Raw genomic sequence first — 20,633 nt, 5'->3', positions numbered from 1 at the left:
GCAATTAAAATAACTGCGTTGCTTAAGAAGGCTATTTCAATTTGCAGATTAAATTGACTGCAAACCAAAAATTGTTGGACTATAATATGTAATATTGTAAATAGATACTGGGATAAATTTTTAAAGTTGGCATGGGAAAATCTTATATGCACTAACTAACTTGAACATGGACGCATGCTTGAATCTCTGTTAGAAGCAATTGTTAGAGTTAACAGGATTGTAACAATAGCTCCGCAAACGGGCCACGCTAACAGAACTTCACTTTACTTTAATATCTTTACATTACATTTCCCCCATTTTCTATTACAACTAATAAAAATAAAGAACACAGACCAGAGCAGTAAGATTTCAAAGCAGTATAGATATAAGATAAGATGGTTTTTCGCTTTGACTTAACATAGCAGTTAAACAGTTTGCTTTTGCTTATGCACTAGATTTAAGGTTGAAATGCATGCAGCTCGCTTGTTGCCTATATCAGAAGCTAACAATCTTGTGATACAGCATTTGTAACGCATGTTTTACCATCCAATCACAGGAAAGGGAACGACGGCGACAGCATATGGCCCTGATCAAGCAGCTAGAACTTCGACGGAAATTCGAAGAGAAGGAGAAAAAGAAGCATCAGGTAGAGACAAAATTTGTTGCAGTTGTCCCTATCAACCACTAAAATGTTCATGTTTTCCCACCTAGGTTATCCTGGACAAACTAATCCAACGTGAGAAGAAGTTAGCCATGCGAAAACGAGATACCAGCATTCTTCAGGAACTAAGGTAAGATATATCATCATTACGTAAAGCTCTTGGAACTTAACTCTAACCGATCCTGTTGTTTCATCCTTCCTCAACAGAAAACCCCAGGAAGATTCGGAAATCGTCGACCAAACCGATCTGCCCGGTCTGCCCCGAATACCGGGACTAAAGCTCACCGGTACCGGTTTTGCCGATCTGCTGATGGTGTTCGAGTTCCTGCACAACTTTGGTGAAACCCTCGGTTTCGGTGAGTCCACGGGTAATCTCTTTCTAATCGAACCCACTAATTTACCACTGACCGTCCGCTTATCCAAACGAACAGATATGGAATCACTGCCTACGCTACAGTCACTGCATTCGGCGCTGACCTGCGACAACGCGCTCGAAGCCGAAGAGGAACTGCTGTCGGTGATGACGCACCTGCTGGTGTGTGCTATCGAGGATCCCGGTATACCGAATCCGGGACGGCACACCACACTGCTGGGGCAAACGCTTCGGCAGGCTGACATCACTCACTCGAATGTTTCGGAAATCCTACGGATATATCTGTATGCGGTCGCGATTGGGGAGGTGAAACAGCAGAGTGGCATCAATTTGGAGCGGGAACGTGAGCGTCATCATTTGCCCACGGAAGAGGATATCAAGACTGCCAGTGATAAAAATAGACAATTCTACGAACTACTGTCGGAGAACATGCGTTACAAGCTGTCAGAGCTGCTCAAGGATAAGCCATTTGTATCTATCAATCCCACAACTAAGGCGCAAATTTTGGCAATGCTGTGCAATGATTTGCTGTTAAATAAGGCGGTTTGTAAACAAATCGAGGGTAGCCTGGAGGCACAAGCTCAACTGAAAAAGGAGCGGTACTTGTTGGATAATAAAATCAGAAAATACAAAATGTTGGTCGCGCGAAAACAACGGTTGGAACAATACGAAAAAGCCCAGGCAGCTGCCCTGGAGAAATCGTTGTCCATGAAGGCGGCTGAGGATGCCAAACGGGCAGAGGAAGCAGCCGCTGCTGCTGCCGCCGCCGCGGCTGCTGATGAAAGTGGTAACACAACCGGTTCAGTTGAACACCAACCAGGGGAGGAGAAGACTGACGGCGGTGAAGTAACCGAGGTAAACGATGATGCTGCAGATCCCCCCTTGGTGGCAGCTGGTGAAGGAGAAAATCCAGCACCTCTTCCGGTGCCAGAATCGGAGCACAATCACAAGGAGGAAACAGTGATACACCCAAGTCAGGAACCGACTCCTTTGAATAACGGAACTAGCACTCCGATGGAGGAAAGCCCTATTAAGGTTCCACCACTTCCACAGATGCACGATGATTCGCTGGCAAAACCGAAAGAGATGAATTTCAACGAAATGGGTGACATGTCTGGCCTAAATGTGTCGCAGCAAACAACTGCTGCAAGCGAGCTCGATAATCCTTTCTCCAAGTCAATGATTCACGATGCTCCGAGCGAGCGAAACGATGAAGACAACAGTGATCTAGAGAGCGAGGGAACTCAACTGGAAGAGGACGAAGACGCACAGCTGACGGCAGAGGAGGCACAGAGAAAATATGACAAAATTTTGGAAGAATCGTTCCAAAACAAGCAACAGCTGGAGTACGCACTGAATCAGTTGCGTGTGAAGTGTTTCGGTCAGGATCGCTATTGGCGCCGGTATTGGAATCTGTCCAAGTGTGGCGGTATTTATGTAGAAGCTATGGAATCCACCCAGTCGGATGTGAGCAAGTATGAAAATGCTCTCGATGAGGTGTATGCTAGTCAGTTGGCACAAGAGGCAGCGACTGCCGCAGCGGACACAGAAGCGCGACAGGTTAACGAAACGGTTGACGAGGAGATACCTCCGGAGGATGATTTACCACGTTTTATTCCCACGATAGCTGATATCGTTAAACGTGATCGAGATAAAAATAAGGAAAACAAAGATTCCAACGAGTTTCCACTTCACGTTGGGCTGGAGGAACGCAAGCGAAAGCGTTCGGGTAGAAGCAAAAAGAAGCACGATTTCTACAATCAAGAAAACGCAAATGACAGTGAATCTCAGGATGTTCAGGAAGAGGATAATTCCAGAACTAGCTTCAGCAATTGCGAAGAAAGCCGAACGGATTCGCACTCCGAAGCTGATCATCTGGCAGTAATGCCGTCAGCGGCAGCCGCACCGTTTGAAGATCAACAGGCAGCGAAGGTGATGCCATCGGTGCCCGTGACTGTGCCACCACCACCACCGCCACCGATGGTGCACCAGGAACCGCCCGTTCCGGCACCGATTCCGCTGGGAGTAAAGAAAAAACGCGAGGATGACCATCTGATGGATATAGAGGACTCTATCCCCACTGCGATTCTAGTACAAAAGGGCAACAACCACGACGAAACCAAAATTGTCGAGGTGAACAACCAGATCGGAGGAGTGAACGTTAATCGTCAGCAGCAGGATGATGGGGATGTAAGTATTGTCTATCGATTGTGATTTGTCGGGGTGAAATGTAACACGCTTTTTGTTTCTTCAGGTTCAGCTGGTTCAAGAGGAAACGCCTACCATTACCATTCCGGACGACGATACGGAAAGTGGTGACGCCAATCGACATAATCCCGGCGATATGCAGCGGCAGGATTGCACCGATCTGAATCCCAACGGCACCGGCGGTCTCGTTGGTGGAAGCAACTGTGATATTAAGCCAAAACTGGAGAATGGTGAAATCGGCTCCGGCTGCGAATCGGGAGAGGATGGCCACGGTAGTAAAGCTCTCTATGGTAACGATGTGGAGATGATGGAACTAAAGGAGGAGAAGGTGAAAGCGGAATTCCAGCACAGTATGAATCAGTATCTGATGGAACGTTGGTTTTCCATTGTCGATAAGGATCTACCTTTGAGCAGTACCGAGTGTCCACTTCCTTCGCTCAAAGGAACCACACCGGCTGCGATGGCTCGGCAGATCTATACGAATATTACCTGTAAAGAGATATGCCAGATACAGGGCAATCGCTGGGATATTGGTAACAATATTCAATTTTTCAGTGTTCCACTGGAGAAAGGAGTGGATATTCACTTTAAAAATGAATCCATTTTGTCTTCGTCTGGATTAGACGAAGAAGAAATGAACGACGTTATTGCGAAGAAACTAAAAAAAGAATCGGAGCAATTGACGGATATTAAGCCGGTAACTAAACGGGAATCCGTTGATGATAATCAGTTGGATGTAAAACACGATATTAAACAGGAAGGCGAATCGGAAGAGTTTGGATCGTTTTCACTTCCGGCCTATATGACGCTTACTTTGAGTAATTTGACTGCCTACGTACAGTGTGATCAGTTTCAGCCATTACAAATGACACCTGAAGAACGAAAACAGTTGGAAGAAATCAAGATTCGTGGAAGCTTGCAGAAGCCGGAAATCAAACCGATCGAAAAACAGCTTCGCCACGGTTGGTGGAAGATCAACGAAATTGAAGAATTAAATGATTTCATAAAATCACTAAACCCGCGAGGAGTTAGAGAGCGAAGTTTGCGCCAGAACCTGCTGGAGTCATTGTCTGATAGTGTTAATCTTACTACGCCGTATCATGTAGCTCATCCGCGGACGGCTCCGCCGCAAACTGGTTGGATCGAGTCCGAACCGTGGAATGCGTGGAATCCGGCGATTGCTCGACGGGTGGAGATTGCACTGCTGGACCAGATCGAAGCGATGGAAGACAAGGTTGCATCTGCTTCAATGCAGATCAAGGGTTGGCAAATCCCGCAGCGAGAAGGGGACAGCGATAACGAAGTCGCCGAGGAGGTTACCATCGATATGCTGCGGGAGCGTATTGCCGGACTGGAGGCAGCCATCGAGAGGCGTTACCTTAAACCGCCGCTGGGAATCAAGTGAGTAAAGTAGTGAGAATGCAATTTTGTGCGTCCCACCATCCAACAGTGGTGTGGGTTCGAGCTAATCCATACTGATGGCCAATTATCCTCCTATTGTAGTACGACGGAAGCCCAGATGGCTGTGATTGCACAGCAGGAATCGCATAATCACAGCGCTGCGATGGCCAACACGTCCAACTGCTCGAACAGCTCCGAGGACGAAAACATTCCGAAAGGTTGGTATTGCGCTTTTTGGTGGGTTGAGTTTATTTTTTACTGACCATATCATCACAATTGCAGGGCTTGTGTCATGGCGCGACGCGGTCGAACGATCGGTCACTACCGCCCAACTATCGATGGCACTGTACGTGCTCGAGTCGTGCGTCGCGTGGGACAAAAGCATCATGAAGGCGGTAAGTTAATTTTCACCTTATTTTTTTGGTCTTAGTTTTTGATTCCCGTTTGAGTTTTCGATTTTTCCTTGTTTGTCCAAATTATCCTAAACCTTTCCGTGTCCACGTAGTTGTTAGAATGGATCCTTTGCCCAAAAAAGATGTAGAATGCGTGTTTACCTTTTTTCGTCGAAATCTTCAAAATTACTATTTCTACTAACAAAAAAGCCCGTTTTATATGGACAACCTGAATCGGTACTATTTTTTTTCCTTTCTTGCTTGCTGTTTCCATGAGACATCTGCACTAACCACTATTGTGATTGCAACAGACCTTTCTGGTAGGGAAAATTTAACATCGGATTTCCAAAAAAAAAACATCTTTTGTAATAAAAGCACAATATTACAGAAAAATTAAAGTAAAAATAAGTGTAAGTCATTGTCAATACGGAAAGTGCTACTTTCCGTATTCAAAAACTGACCTGCTTTTGTTCAACAGACTTCGCAGTCAACTGTTAGATAACAAAACAATTGCGGAGCCAGTGCTACGATCCTATTGACTTTAACAGATCTCCCAGCCAGAATTCGAACAGAACATACGATTACTGGCGTGTTAGACCGGCATCGAACCTCGAAGCCAACCGGCAGATTCTCACTCCTTCTGACCCTGGTTTAATCCTGTTATCTTACCAATTCGGCAATTCAACGGTGGTGATTTTGGTTCATGATAAGTACGAGCACGCCGAAAATAAGGCTCTTATGCTTTAGCCATGTCTATATATTCTACAATTCAGGCAAAGACTGCCATCCAGCTTGAACTAGCTATCAGCGAGATAACGTTGATTCACGAATGATCAAGTACGAAGGCTCAACTGTGGCTTGCATTTCTCATCTAATTAGGAAATGCGTATTAAAACTCAACGGAGTCATCTGAGCAGGGTTTGTTAGCTTGTTTCACGTCCACTTCCCACATTCCCCCGAAGTGAGGGCTTCGAGGAGATGTAAGTGACCATTCGAATCTCTGTCGAGAGCAAAAATTCCTTAATATTGTTCAACTCAAGCTCTTTCTAGTACTCCATATTCAAAGCTTGAATTTCTGGTTGAAAAATCTAGTGCTGAACAAATCGCAAAACGTAAGAAGCAAGCGTGAAGTATACCTAAAGATAATCGGGTGTGTTCGTGCTGTTTCAAGCAGTCGTCTCCATTCAACTCGATCTTGAGCCACTCGTCGCCAAGTTATTAGCCGCCTCAGAAGTCTCAAGACGACAGAGAAATTGGCGACGAATGAGCCAAGATCGAGTTGAATGGAAACGACTGCTTGAAACCACGAGCCACTCCGGCTCTAGGCTGCCAACCGCGCCGACTCAAAGTCGCAAATCACTTTCGACTTGGTCGAACCATCTTGAGCCCCCCTGTTCCTGGTGCCGATGGGGTTGTTCAACAAAACTGTTTTCGTCGCACTTTCGTCCGGCATTCTCACAACGTGCCCGGCCCACCGTAGACTACTGACATTCGCCAGATATACGATGGGTACGATCTCAACAAGCAGTGCCTGTAGCCCGTGATTCATACGTCTCCGCCACTCTCCGCTTTCAGTTTGTATTCCGTCAAACATCGTTGGTAGTACCTTTTGTTCTAACACTGTAAAGGCGCGTGTGTTCTCTGTGAGCAGCGTCACAGCTTCAAGTCCATAAAGAACTACCGATTGCCTCCGCCGTCGCAAGTTCCCTGACTATGATATCAAAGTTATCTGCAAAGCCTAGGAGTTGGCTACCCTTGGAGAAAATTGTGCCTCTAGTTTCAATGCCCGCTCGTCGGATCACCCTCTTAAAGGCGATCCTGAACAGCATGCGAAATAAGCCGTCACCTCAATTCCACCCCCGTTCTACAACTTCGCCCTTGAGGTATTCATCGAAGAACTGCTTCCACCTGTCGACCACCTTGCGTGTGTCATTATCTCGGAATAACTGTTCTAGTTCTTTACGATCTCTGTCCTCCTTTTGGCGCTTTATACTCCTCCTCCATGAACCCAAATTGCTGCAAGAGATGTAACCACGGCAGTTGGGTATAATGACGTTGCAGACATCTAACTCCAAAAGCTTAGATCCAGAACACAGTGTTGTAAATCCATGGCAGTTTCCTTCCAACCGTTCTTGTCCTTATTTCAATACAGGACACGGAGAAAAATTTTATCTGCTCCCATAAAAGGTTGAAGATCCGTAACAAAGGAATTTCAATTATCGTTGCAAGTTTTGAGAATTGCTGAGTGCACTCCATCAGGCCCTGGTGAAAGCAAAGGTTTTATTGTAATGTAATATAGCTTTCATTTAATCTGATTAGCCAGAATATGTCTATCACGTTGATCGGAAACCGTTACACAGGTTCGACAGTCGAAAACTGTGGAGAAATGGTCAGCAAATAACTAGTTCACTTTTCTCCGCATTCGTTGTTACCACAACATCTGCAGCAGATATGGTATGATTAGGATGATGAACGAAGATCTAGCAAGAATCATAGGATGGTCTCAGCGAAACAGACGAAGAGCAAAGCAATGTTTTTGAAGAGTCGTAGAAACACCGATCAAATCAATCTTCTACTTCTTATCACTATGGACGGGCAATTGAATGTACAGAGAGTGCAAAAATTCTTCGTTTCTTGGCTAAAATACCTAGTAAATCAGCAATGCGGGAAAATAAGCGCAAGCCTTCGATCACTCTACGGTTCTGCTTCCGCTGCCTCAACCGCCCCACGACTGAAATTGTTCTAAGTATTGATCGTAACCCAATTGGAGAAAAACGTAAACGGACCCCTGCCAAAGAATTTCTACGCGCACCGTTCATGTGTGTTCCTGCGCAAAATGATTAGAACACAATCTCCACCAGTGTTTTCATTTTAGAACGTCGCCTAGAGAACCTGATAATTCCTTCCAACACCTCGACTAGCTACTTTAATTTACTGTTCGTTAGAGGTGTGATAAGCTATAACTCGATACCTCCGGTTATCAAGCGCTCAACTTCGGAAACAGTTTTTAAGAGGGGCTACTTCGAATGTTGGAACCGCAATTAACGGGTGGCAACTAAAATTTTGGAATGTTTTCGAGGCGTCTATGCACAACAACAAACAAGCTCAGAACAAAATGAGAGTTTGTATGAGTTAGCACTCTGTCTCCTCTTTCCGGCAGTATTTTTTATTTTGCTTCTGCTTGCCAAGCTTTGCTCAAAATGGTGTCCAAACAAGAAGCATTTCGCGAGCACGTTGTACGCTTCTACAAATTGCACAAAGATCTCGGCAAAAAGTATACGATCTTCTTCTTATTCAGCAGCATAGAACCGGGGAGGCTCGTGCTGTTTCAAGCACTCCATTCAACTCGGTCTTGGGCCAATCGTCACCAATTTCCTAGTCGTCTCAGAAGTCGCAAATCGCTTTCGACCTGGTCGAGCCATCGTGCACGTTGGGCCCCCTGTTCCTGGTGCCGGTGGGGTTGTTGAAGAGGACTATTTTCGTCGCGCTGTCGTTCGGCATCCTTACGACGTATCCGGCCCTCCGTAGCCTGCTAACTTTCGCTAGATGTACGATGGGAGTCTCCCCAAGCAGTGCCTGTAGCTCTTGATTCATACGCCACCGTCACTCTCCGCTTTCAGTTTCTACTCCGCCAAATATTGTCCGCAGCACTTTCCGCACGAACACGGCAAGGGCGCGTATGTCCTCCGTGAGCAGCGTCAAGGCTTCAAATCCATAAAGAACTACCGGTCTAATGAGGGTTTTGTACATTGTTAGTTTCGTGCGGCGGCATATGCTTCCTGATCGTAGCGTTTTACGAAGGGCAAAGTAGGCTCGATTTCCCGCTTGGATGCGCCGCTGGATGCTAGTGTTGTTTTCCGAGGCCACCAGCGATCCCAAATACACGAACTCCTCTACCACTTCTAGTTCGTCGCCGTCAACGGTTACCGTCCGTGGGAAGCCTCTTCCTTTCATGTATTTGGTCTTCGATGCATTTATTTTTAGCCCAATTCTCCTAGACTCCGCCTTCAGTCTGGCGCAGGTTGCCTCCACCGCCGCAAAGTTCCTGGCTATGATATCGAAGTCATCTGCAAAGCCTAGAAGTTGGCTACCCTTGGTAAAAATCGCATACGGTACAACTTTTTAAAAGCGAAAATGTTGCCGCTTTGACTATTTACCATATTCTTAGATCCCCAAGAACTACTCGCAAGCAAGGTAGTGGAAGACCAGTCAAAATTATGGACGCAAAAGGACTTCGTTCTCTTTCTCGTGCCTTCAATAACAAGGATTTCGTGAGCCAACGGCATGCCGCAAAAAAGTTTAATTGCTCCCACCTGTACATTTGCAAAATATTTAAAAGAGTCAAAATAAAGTGCTGAAAGAAGACAAGAGTCCTGGAATACACCGAGGGACAGATTTCGACACTGAAATCCCAAAGCCGCTGGTTGATAAAAAAATATTCCGGAAAATGCTTTGTTTTGGACGAAGAAAGTTACTTCCCTCTTTTGAAGACGCACATTCCCGGAAATGATCGATACTATTTCATGGATAGCATGAATCTACTGCATTTCCTAACATAAAATACAAGTTTAAACATAAGTTTGAAAAGAAAGTGATGCTGTACATTGCCATTTCCGAGAGAGGTATTGGTTATCAATCAAGATGTGTACCAGAGCGAATATTTCAAGAAAATTTTGATCCCGTTTCTTCAAAAATATCATGCAGATTGACATAATGTCGCATTACGCCAAAAAACACAAATGTTCCTGAACAACCATTCGAGTCCATTTGTACCCAAAAAACACAAACCTAAAAATCCGTCTCAGTGTCGCCTAATCGAAGATTTCTTCGGGATTTTCAGCGCCACGGTGTACAAAATAGCTGGAGAGCCACGAATTGCAAACGGTTGATTGGTAGAATTAAGAGAAGCATTCGGAAAGTTGACATGACGGCGGTACAACGCTCCTGTTTCGACATTCAACGGAAGCTTCGCCGAACAGCCCATTACGGACCGTTTTTATATCGTTTCGTACCTTTCAGTATTTCAGATCTTCTTCAGCTATCGTTGTCTTTTTCTTGACAGCTTGAGATATAAATTTCAAAATTTTAGTTGCCACCCGTTATTGTTAATTATAAAGTATTATTTTAATTGCAATACGAAGAGATCCGCAGGTAGCAAATTTAAAAACGGTCACCTTAGCGCTACTAGGTAATAAATAGATAATAATATGTTCGCGAAAAGACCGCAAGCTTCGGTTTTGCTTTTAACGAAGGACCACAATTTGGCAGTCGTAGTTGCTCTTGGATTTTGCAAACATGCCAAGCCGATTGTATCGACGAATATTGACGCTGGCAACATTAAGTCATGTTTGTGAAAGGATTCCTTCAGGCCGCACTCAATTTGGAGGGCTATGGGAGACTGTTGTAAAATCTGCCAAACATTATATCATACTGGACAAACTCGCTTGACATTCGACGAAATGTCAACATTTTTGATTCAAGCCGAAACGATTTTAAAAGGTTGACTAATTGACTAATGCGTCTAAAACAAACAAAAAAATGATAGCAAGAGAGCCAGCCATCCCATGGACAGTGACTATTAACAGCGGTGAACTCGAAGTTAATGTATTTGGGGTGTCTGGTTACCGCCGACCGCATTCAAGGTGAAAATCGGGCCTGTCTTTTTCCTCGCACGACGCTTTAATTAAGGAGCATACGCCGCCGCACAAAGCTAATGATGTACAAAATGCTAATCAGACCGGTAGTCCTTACCGGACTTGAGACTGTAACTTTGCCTATGGAAAAAAATACCAAAATATCCATGAACCATCCCTCATACGTTTTGTTCTGGACGCACGCAGTTTTCAATTGATACACTAAAAACTATTCCATGGTTCAATTCTGAACTACCGTTTAAACACATTGTAAAAAAGTCGTCGTAGTATTAACGATTCGAAGTTGTGCAAAACCGAGAAATCCGATGTGTGCTTTTCGTAGTCTAAACCGCATGCTTAAAAATAAAGTTCCCTTATTTTTATTCCTTTGGTTTCATTATCATAATATTCGCAATTCGCTTATCTCTTCTGTTTCTTTTCTGTTCTTTCTTTTTTCGGCTATTTCCTTTTTGGTTTCGCGCGACTAACCAACACTGAAAACGAACGAAACGAACAAACGACGCGGGCATGCCCCCCTATTCAGGCTGTCGTTGCAAACGAACAAGCATTCAAAACACCCACAAAAAAGCAAAAGAGTTCGAAGAAGAAGGCAAATAACGCTAGTCCTGTCCCTCCTATCACCACTAACGCTGCCATCTGTAACTCCCATAAATCACCACAATCATCACAAAGTCCCAAGGGCGGTTGTTTCGCCGGAGGCAGCGGTCTATCTGCTGCCGCCAGCCTCGATTCAGCCAGCCAGCACTACCGCAGTCCGCTGGCGGTCAAAACTCACATACTGCAGCAGCTTAGGAAGAATCGCTCGAAACCAATTCCCTCTTCTAAACTTCTTTTGCAGAATTGCCAGTTCTGCCAGTCGGGTGAGCAGGAGGATAAGTTGTTGTTGTGTGACGGATGCGATCGGGGTTATCATACCTACTGCTTTAAGCCGCGAATGGACAAGATTCCTGATGGTGATTGGTCAGTATAGATGATTTTTTTGTTTTACATTTTAAATATTTTGTGTATTGTTTTTGGGGTAGAATACGAGAGGAATTTTTTACGGAATTGCACAAATAATGTTCGATTTATGTTTTAGGTATTGTTTCGAGTGTAAGAATAAAGCTACCGGTGATCGAAAATGTATAGTCTGTGGAGGCCAGCGGCCTCCACCCTTAGGTAAGATGGTGTACTGTGAATTATGCCCCCGAGCGTATCATCAGGACTGCTATATTCCACCTATGTTAAAGGTAAGAGAAATTAAAATTAGATATTGCCCTAAGAATCGGTTGCTAGATGTAGTTTGTCTTGTTTTTTACAGTATCCTAGAGGCAAATGGTATTGCCAAAATTGCATCTCGAAAGCTCCGCCCAAGAAGAAGCCGCAGCGCAAACCCAAAGAGAAGCAAAACCACAACTCCTCGTCGACCCAGCTTAACCAGTCCAATCTTAGCAATCAGTCGGCCAACCAGTCGTTGAATTCATCGCACGAAGAGATCCCACCGTCGACGACACCAACGCACATGCCGGGCACGCCGGTTTCCAATCCGAACTCGAACGTAAACATCACCCCTCTAAGGTAGCTATTGTTGTTTGAAATGTTCCGCATTTCCCCTTACCCCATCTTTAGAAGAACAAATTAAAATTAAACGAGAAACCCATTAATACAGTCCAGCACATTCAGTAGCATCCACGACCCATGAAGAGCTGTCGTCGACTACTGCCGTCGCCCAGTGTTCCACACCGATGCCAACGCAGTCAGAGTTCAACCATCAAGCTGCTCCTCTTCCCTCGCACCATCAGCAGGCAATTGCCTATCCGCAGCAGCAGCAGCCGTACTCCAACCTCGAAGGAACTCCGGCGTCTAGTGTACTCAACAGCTTTCAACTGCCGCCACCGCCGTTGACCAACAACTATGATCCACAACAGCAGCAACAACAACAACAGCAGCAACAGCAACAACAGCAGCAGCATCAACATCAACAACATTATCAGCATTACTACCAATCTCAGCCACAGCAACATCAGTATTACCCACAGCAGCAGCATCTGCCTCAAATGGTCGATTATAACATGTACGCCCAGCATCCGATGCAATCTCAGCAGCATATGCTGCCGGAATCTCACCTGTATCAACCAGCCGGAAGCAGCAATGTTGCTTCGGTTGCGCCCGGAATGATACCGTACGCAAACAGTCAGCCGCCCGTTGACAACAGCAGCGGTATGGATAGCAGCAGCCTAAACGTTTCGATGGGAAGCAACGACGGTGGTTCTTCGCAGTACGAAGGCCACCACACGCCACAGCAGCAACCCTGCCAGGACAATAGCGGTAGCAGCAGCATAACGACACCCGGTTCCGCTTCCGCTGGGTACTATTCTCCGTCGAGTGCGAATGCATGCGCCTCCGGTTCGGGATACGATTCGGAAAAGCACTGCGAGTCCTCCGAAGAGCAGCTACCGTCCGCTTCGGCAACCGGTGGCAGTAGCGGTTCGCACAAATCCGACAAAAAGGATCGCAAGGAACGCGATGAAGCCCGCGAGCAGGCCAAGAAGGAGAAAAAGGCCACCAAGAAGCTGATGAAGGAGCTGGCCCCGTGCAAGACGGTACTGGAGGAAATGGAGGTGAGTTGCGGATGTTCTCTAGTTTCGTTCATACAATTATTTAAATTATCCAATTTTATCTTACACAGGTGCACGAAGATTCCTGGCCATTTCTGCTGCCCGTAAACACCAAACAGTTCCCGACCTATCGGAAGATCATCAAATACCCGATGGATTTGTCGACCATCAAGAAACGCCTACAGGACATGGTGTAAGTACCTTTACCTACTGGCTGGGATGGACTTCAGAGTGCAGAGCACTGAAACGCATCCTCTTTCTTTTCTTATTACAGTTACAAATCCCGTGATGATTTCATCGCCGACGTGCGGCAAATATTCGACAATTGCGAGGTCTTCAACGAGGATGACTCGCCGGTTGGTACGGCCGGGCACGGAATGCGTAAGTATTTCGAGCAACGTTGGGCCGAACTGACCGAAAAGCACGCGTCATGATATCACGCCGGCAGCGGAGCCGCTAGCCAGAAATCATTGCAACAACCACAACAACAACAGCAACAACATCCGGGTGCGGTAGCAGCGACGGCAACAGCTGCCGCGTCAGTACCACCAACATCAACAGTTTTAGCAGCAACAGGAACGCAACAGACGGAAAATCCGTTGGAACAGACGTTACAACAACCGCTTTCGTCATCGTCGTCATCGTCGTCCTCTTCGGTGTCTTCGATGACGGTACGGTTGGAGTCGCGAATTGGAGGGGAAACTTTGGAACAGCAGCAGCAGCCAGTTCCAGTTGGGGGCACAGTTCCTGAGCAGACCATAGATATTACGGAATCGCTATCGGACGGAAGAGAAGATCAATAGAAGAAGAAGAATTACAGTAACGGCAGCTGGCAGCAGATTGCGAACGATGCTGCAACAGAAGATGGGAACGAGCAGTAGTTTTTTTTAGGTTCACTTACTGGATTTCTTATTACGATTCTCGCCAAGCGAGGACTATTTCACTATGTGAGAGAAAAATACCGTTGCAGTATTTTTTTGTATTTTCTTTTCGTGTCGTGGGTATAATTAAATGCTTTCTGTGAAAATGATTTAATTTGGTTTAGTTTCAAAACTAAAAGCTGCAAATCATCGACCTTTAAAATGGAATCGTTCAGTATTGTTCGGAAAATGATAATAAAAGGAAAGAAAACGATAAAGATTTAAATGTTTCGGAAAGTTTTTTGAAATAAGATCAAAATTACAAAAAAAAAGATATATCAAAAAAATCATAAACTCAACACTAACTTAAATGTATTCAAGCAAGAAAATAGACTGTTCTACAAGTAATGGAAAAAATGATAATTTATTGAAGAAAAAAATAAGAAAAAAAAACTACAAACTCCCCTCTACCTTTAGCGTTAGCAGTTTCAAACATGAGCGTTATACTAATTGAAGAATACGAGTGAAAACAGACAGAACTCCCTTCTGAATTGGCATCAAATTTAGACATGATTGAGCGCGGAACCCGAAAAGTAAAACTTATACACCCATAAAACAGTTCAGCCATGTGACTGAGTTGTGACCGCGCGAGCTCTCCAAACTAAAATAAAAACTATATTTTTTAACGTACACATATATTTATAGTCCTTGTTTCCCGCCCAACAACAACAACAACAACAAATGAAAACTCGTGTGTAGAAAAGCATAAACTGTGAGACTCGCGCACGCGGTGGTGTGAGTAACGAAATCTCCCCTCCCAAACGAACTGCTCTGCTGTGCTTAGCGGGGGAAGGGTGGTCACACCTACTTCACATGCCAGCCTCCCCCAGGAATAAGCCAGCAGCAGCTCGACACTGGTGTGTAAATAGTAGTGTTTAGTTATTTTTACCGTTAAGTGCAAGAAATTTTAAATAAAGGCGCAGATCTATTTATAAGAACCATAAAACTGAAAACAATTGTCTACCACTTATCGTCTGATCGTGGTGATTTCAATGCGAAAGAAAGTGATGCCAGACAAACACACACACACATAAGCTGACGCAAATAGGAACTTATTTTTTTAAATTAAAATTTGACTGGTTTTTGCATAGGTGCATTTTATTCGGTTGTTTTTTTCCGGACAAGTAGAAGCACGCCGTCTCTAGCCTGTAGTCGGTTTTTTGATGGATTTTTTAGGAGAAACTTCCACCTGATTTTAACTTATGTTTCAGTCGAACGAAGTTTGCTACGATGCTTATTTAAAAAACAAAAGAAAGAAGGAAAATTTAAATTGCCGTCCCAGCGACGAAAGCAAAACCTACTGACGCTCTCAATCCCCCATGGGGGGACGAAAAATATTTATATATATAAAAAAACGAAAATCAATCACGTTAGAAATTATGTGTAATTTAGGCACTTTGTAGGCCATTATATCGAATATTATAATATTCCTGTACATTTTTCGATTCGTTTATCGGTTCCCATCTGTAATGTAACACTACCGAAGCAAGTAAGCGTGTATTTGTAAGTAAAAAAAGGAGTAACACGCTGGAGAGGCAAGTAGGCAAGTGACTATATTTATGAAATTTAAGATATGAGAAAATACGACGAGTAAAAAAACCAACAACAAACCAACAATGAGTAGTTAACTTTTTGTGGCATGTTCAACCGCAAGTTCAATGCAAACAAATGGATAAAAGAAACACAAAACACAAAATAACACAATTAATTAAAAACGCAGTAGTAGTGATTCAATGTGAATATTGTCGATGTACTGATTAGCAAGAGTAATACGGGGAACGGCGAGCGGGGCGGGGGCGGACAGCGACGTGAATTTTCATTATCCACAGCGACGCGCTGCCACACTGCACACAGCTGGATTCGCTAGGTTTTTTGGTTTTAAGCGCCAATTGATTGAGATGTTTACTTTGAATCGAGCGGTTCGACTTAGCATTTTTTCTTCTTTCCTTGCTTTTGCATTGACTTATGATAATATTTTCGACACGTAATGTTTAGGTATTTACGCGCAGGCCAGCAGAAACAGGCGCAAGCAAGCGGTCATTTCATAATAAGAGTAGTATGTTATTATATATGTACATATTTTGAAAATTTTGCGAGTAAGGTAATAAATAGAATAAAATTATTGATGAATATAATTTGAGAGGACCTTTTGAGATTATGAATTTGTAAGAAATCATAATGTACGCGAGTGCAAATAGGGTTTATTTCTAATTCCCGTCGTAGTAAGTAATGCCATTCTAATTTTCATCATTTGTTGGATAGATTTAATGAATACTCCAAAAGTTCTTGTGCTGATTTGACTAAAACACACTTACCTTCCGATCCGTGAACTTTGAAATCACAGAAAATCGATTATTAAAGCATATTATTGAAATGAAATTACGCAACTGACTTTATTTCTTAAATTCGTCTTACCGTTTTAAAATTCGTCCATCTAAATTTTTCATCGTCCGAACTTAAAATCACTACAATGTTTACGAAGCTAACGCACATGTATTTGTGTAGGACGGCATCACAAATGTTATTCTGCAACATTTCTGCTGGTTAGGCATGTTTTCCTGGCTGTAGAATAACGACAATGCCTTGCGTGAGTTCTTTTCATTTATGAATGCCGGAAATTAAAACAATTAGTCGACATTTTCTTCTTCGTCGCACAAAAAAACCTAGGAAATTTGGCTGGTAGGACTTCTTTAATGATAAAAAGCATTTAAATAGATCTCAGCTCACTTTGATTGATCGCATGTGACAGACAACAAACTAAAATATTAACGAATAACTAGTTTTGCATTGTGTGTCATAAAAATGCTGATATTTTTAATAATATGTGTTGGATAGGACGGGAATAGGCAATTACGACTAAGCAGCAACATACCCTATTTGTGCTCATCTTGTGACAACATAAATAGAGAACAATTTAGCGCATATAATGAACAAAAGAGCTACTAAATAAAACAATGATTGACTAAAATAGAAAACAGCATAGATAGAAGTGTAACAAGAAAGATTAGAGTTCCATTAGACGATGTCATCGGATTGAAGAAACAATTGACGACGTCGAATGCAAACAGTTAGTGGAGGAGAAGATTGCAGCGTGGGAAAGAATGCTGCGCAACGACTTGTGCCGCATCGAAACGTGTAGAATCCAGAAGGATAACCTTTTTTTTGAAAAAGTATGAAGTGGTCCGGAACGCAGTACTTCGACGAGTATCTAAACCGCGATATTGGACGGAAACAGGTGTCCAAAAAGTTTAGACTGGCTGGAAAACTACTGGCTAGAGTGGTTATTTATATAGATCTGATTTTACTGCACAGTCGTCCGGCATCCTTGCGACGTCCACCACCAGCTTGGTTCGACTGTTGTGCGGGTGTTGTGGGTTCAAACCCGGTTATAATCTCAGATTATAGCTTGGTTCGACTTATGCACCTTCCAGCATTGGACAAAAGGTGGGAACAAAAATGACTACTTGCCAAGCGTAGCTACCAATACCTCCCCCCCCCCTTTCCTTTGCGCTCCCTCCCGCTTTCCGTCCCTTCATTAATTGTAGAACCATCGTTTCAAAAAATATTAAGTACACATAAAGTGTGTTTCAGCTTAGATTATTGAAGGAACTGGATATGCCCTTTGATTTCCTCATACATGAGTAAAAAATATGACATCAGCACTATCTACTAGCGGCAGGGCTTACTAGACTATCATAGTGTTGTGTCGCCTTCTCATCGTACAACAGATGATATAGTTACGTTCGCACTCGGTTCATAACACCTGGTAGCGGTTACAGCTGGCATGAGAGACCATCACCTTGACGAAGTCCTTTGTGGGATTCAAATGAACTTGACAGGGTTCAATCCCGGTGTAGTGGTTAGCATTCACGCCTCACGCCGAGGACCCGGGTTCGAATCCCAACCCCGCAGAAGTCAATAATCGCCCAAGCTGTTAAAGCGACTATAATCAAACAAAAACAAAAAAGGAGGACTGTCAACCTCCCGAAATCTGAAAACAGCGCTGTCTACCATCCATCAGTTTGATGAACTTTCTGGCGAAGTGTTTCTCGTCAATAATTTTTCATAGCTCTTTACATTTGATGGTATCATACGCGGCTTTGAAGTCGACAAACTAATGGTGCGTGGGAACTCTATTCATGACCCTTTTGGAAGATCTACCGTAGTGTGAATATTTGATCCGTTATAGACCGACCTTTGCTTCGACGAAACCGGCTTGATAAGTTTCCACGAGTCTATTCGTCATTGGTGATAGTCGGCGGAAAATGATTTGAGACAGCATTTTGTAGGCGGCATTGAGAACGGTGATCACTCGATAGTTTTCACAGTCCAACTTGTCTCCCTGTTTGTAGATCGAAAAGATAACCCCATCTATTCACTCCTCCGGTAGCTGTTCCGTATACCAGATTCTAACAATTAGCTGATGCATACAAGCGGCCAGCTCTTCTGATCTTCGCCTATCGTTGGGGATGGCACCTCTTCCCCGTTTGTTACACCGTCGTAATCGCAGGTGTTCATGGAAGTGCTGCTTCCTCGTACCGGTCACCTCACGATCTCCTGTCAGAATTCTGCCATTTTTATTTCGACACATTTCGGCTCGCGGCACAAAGCCCCCGCAAAGACTCCGTTCAGTTTCTGGTTGAACATTCGTGTTTCCTGAGAACGATACAGCCGCTCCAACTCTGCATATTCCCGCTCTTCCAGGTAGCGCTTTTTCTCCCGGAAGATTTGGTTGCGCTGCATCTTTTTTGTATGTGTCTTTCCACGCTCTGACGTGTAGCACTGCGCACCTTGACCGCCCGCGCAGCGTTCGCGTCATCCATCACTCTCCTACATTCATCGTCAAACCAATCGTTCCGCTGATTCCGTGTCACAACGGAGAGCTTTGGGCGCATTTTAATCATCACTAGGTAGTGGTCCTAGTCAACGTTAGTGCTTCGACAGGATCTGACAATGAGAAATGTCGACAGTCGATCAAAACGTGGTGGATCTGTGATTCTGTCTGATTTGGTTACCTCCAGGTGTTCTTGTGTAGAAGTTTGTGCTGGAAGATAGTACTACGTATGGCCATGTTCTTGGGGGCGGCAAAGTCGATAGGTCTTAGGCCCATTGCATTGGTCAGCTGGTCTGTGCTGAATCCTCCAATCACCGGTTTGTGTTCTTCCTCCTGGCCGACCTGAGCATTGAAATCTCCGATGACGCCCTTGTTTTGGGCAGCGGTCGTATTCACGTTTCACGTTTTGGACAGCGGTAGAATTCATCCTTCTTGCCATCGGTACTTCTGAGGTGAGGGCTGTGCACGCTTTGATGATGTTTATGTAGAAGAACCGGCCCTTGATTCTCGGGGTATGAAATGGGGAAGGCAAATGAGGAGCGTCCAATATAGCTCTAGCTATCCCAAGCCCCTACCTAGCGCCTCCACGTGGCTATACCCGGTAATGCTCTATTGAGTAGCCAAGCTAGGAGGTGCTATACTGTGTCCCGGCTGCCTGATCTCATAATTGAGGTTTTGGACAGACGCCACACGATCTTGTTAATAGGTAAGCATAATATAAGTTATTTTAATTATTTTTTTCGTTTTAGCTTATGAAGCATTTACTGCTATATTGTGAAAACTTTGGCCAATACGAGTATTAATACTGCACATGGATATTGGATACCAGAAGAAAAATTAATTTACAGTCATCCCAGTATTATGGGCCAGTTAAGCATGATGATGCTACAAAATTATTGGTAGAAACACAGATTCAAATAATTTACAGTTTATTTATAACTCAATTGGTTATAAATATATCATAATTTGATGTTCTGTTGGTAAACTTATTCCAAAATCACACACTTTTTTGCGGAACAACAAAATGTAAGCATGTTCCATTCCCAGTATTATGGGCCACTTTTAAACCTGGTCAGAATTATGGGTCAATGTTCCCAGTATTATGGGTCAGTGAAACAAAATTGGTTTTATTTCGAGAAAAACGCGCGCGCTCGTGTGTGTGTGTGTGTGTGTGTGTGTGTGTGTGTGTGTGTGTGTGTGTGTGTGTGTGTGTGTGTGTGTGTGTGTGTGTGTGTGTGTGTGTGTGTGTGTGTGTGTGTGTGTGTGTGTGTGTGTGTGTGTGTGTGTGTGTGTGTGTGTGTGTGTGTGTGTGTGTGTGTGTGTGTGTGTGTGTGTGTGTGTGTGTGTGTGTGTGTGTGTGTGTGTGTGTGTGTGTGTGTGTGTGTGTGTGTGTGTGTGTGTGTGTGTATGTGTGTGTGTGTAATTCTCACGATTTAGGGATCTTGTTGTATCTTGTACTGAACTCGGCAACTGTCTGGATGAGGTAAGGTTAGATTCAATTTTAGGGAAGCTCATCAAACTGATTCAATCTATGATGGATGGTACTAAATTCTGTGTTCAGATTTCGAATGGATTGTCCAAGTTCATTCGAATCACACAAAGGGCTTCATCAAC

At 44.1% G+C, this 20,633-nt stretch overlaps 1 protein-coding gene across 11 annotated transcripts in view; it reads left to right on the top strand.

The window, feature by feature from the left end:
- Positions 1 to 13,714, top strand: part of LOC128743934 (uncharacterized) — a 150,976-nt gene extending 137,262 nt beyond the window's left edge. For 7 of the 11 annotated variants that reach the window (XM_053840638.1, XM_053840645.1, XM_053840646.1 and 4 more), the window contains 13 exons: positions 536 to 625; positions 691 to 770; positions 848 to 1,008; positions 1,072 to 3,203; positions 3,268 to 4,622; positions 4,725 to 4,840; positions 4,905 to 5,017; positions 11,507 to 11,628; positions 11,747 to 11,897; positions 11,969 to 12,225; positions 12,317 to 13,268; positions 13,337 to 13,458; positions 13,540 to 13,714. In XM_053840638.1, the coding sequence (XP_053696613.1) occupies positions 536 to 625; positions 691 to 770; positions 848 to 1,008; positions 1,072 to 3,203; positions 3,268 to 4,622; positions 4,725 to 4,840; positions 4,905 to 5,017; positions 11,507 to 11,628; positions 11,747 to 11,897; positions 11,969 to 12,225; positions 12,317 to 13,268; positions 13,337 to 13,458; positions 13,540 to 13,699 (5,811 nt within the window). In that variant the 3' untranslated portion in view covers positions 13,700 to 13,714. Of the gene's footprint in view, positions 1 to 535; positions 626 to 690; positions 771 to 847; positions 1,009 to 1,071; positions 3,204 to 3,267; positions 4,623 to 4,724; positions 4,841 to 4,904; positions 5,018 to 11,506; positions 11,629 to 11,746; positions 11,898 to 11,968; positions 12,226 to 12,316; positions 13,269 to 13,336; positions 13,459 to 13,539 lie in introns of those variants that run through there. The other 4 variants (XM_053840644.1, XM_053840640.1, XM_053840647.1 and 1 more) reach the window with 3 other exon arrangements.
- The last annotated feature ends 6,919 nt before the right edge of the window (positions 13,715 to 20,633 follow it).

Source organism: Sabethes cyaneus, chromosome 3, assembly GCF_943734655.1.
Source record: "Sabethes cyaneus chromosome 3, idSabCyanKW18_F2, whole genome shotgun sequence".
Classification (NCBI taxonomy): domain Eukaryota; kingdom Metazoa; phylum Arthropoda; class Insecta; order Diptera; family Culicidae; genus Sabethes; species Sabethes cyaneus.
This window is presented reverse-complemented; position numbering and strand designations above follow the sequence as displayed.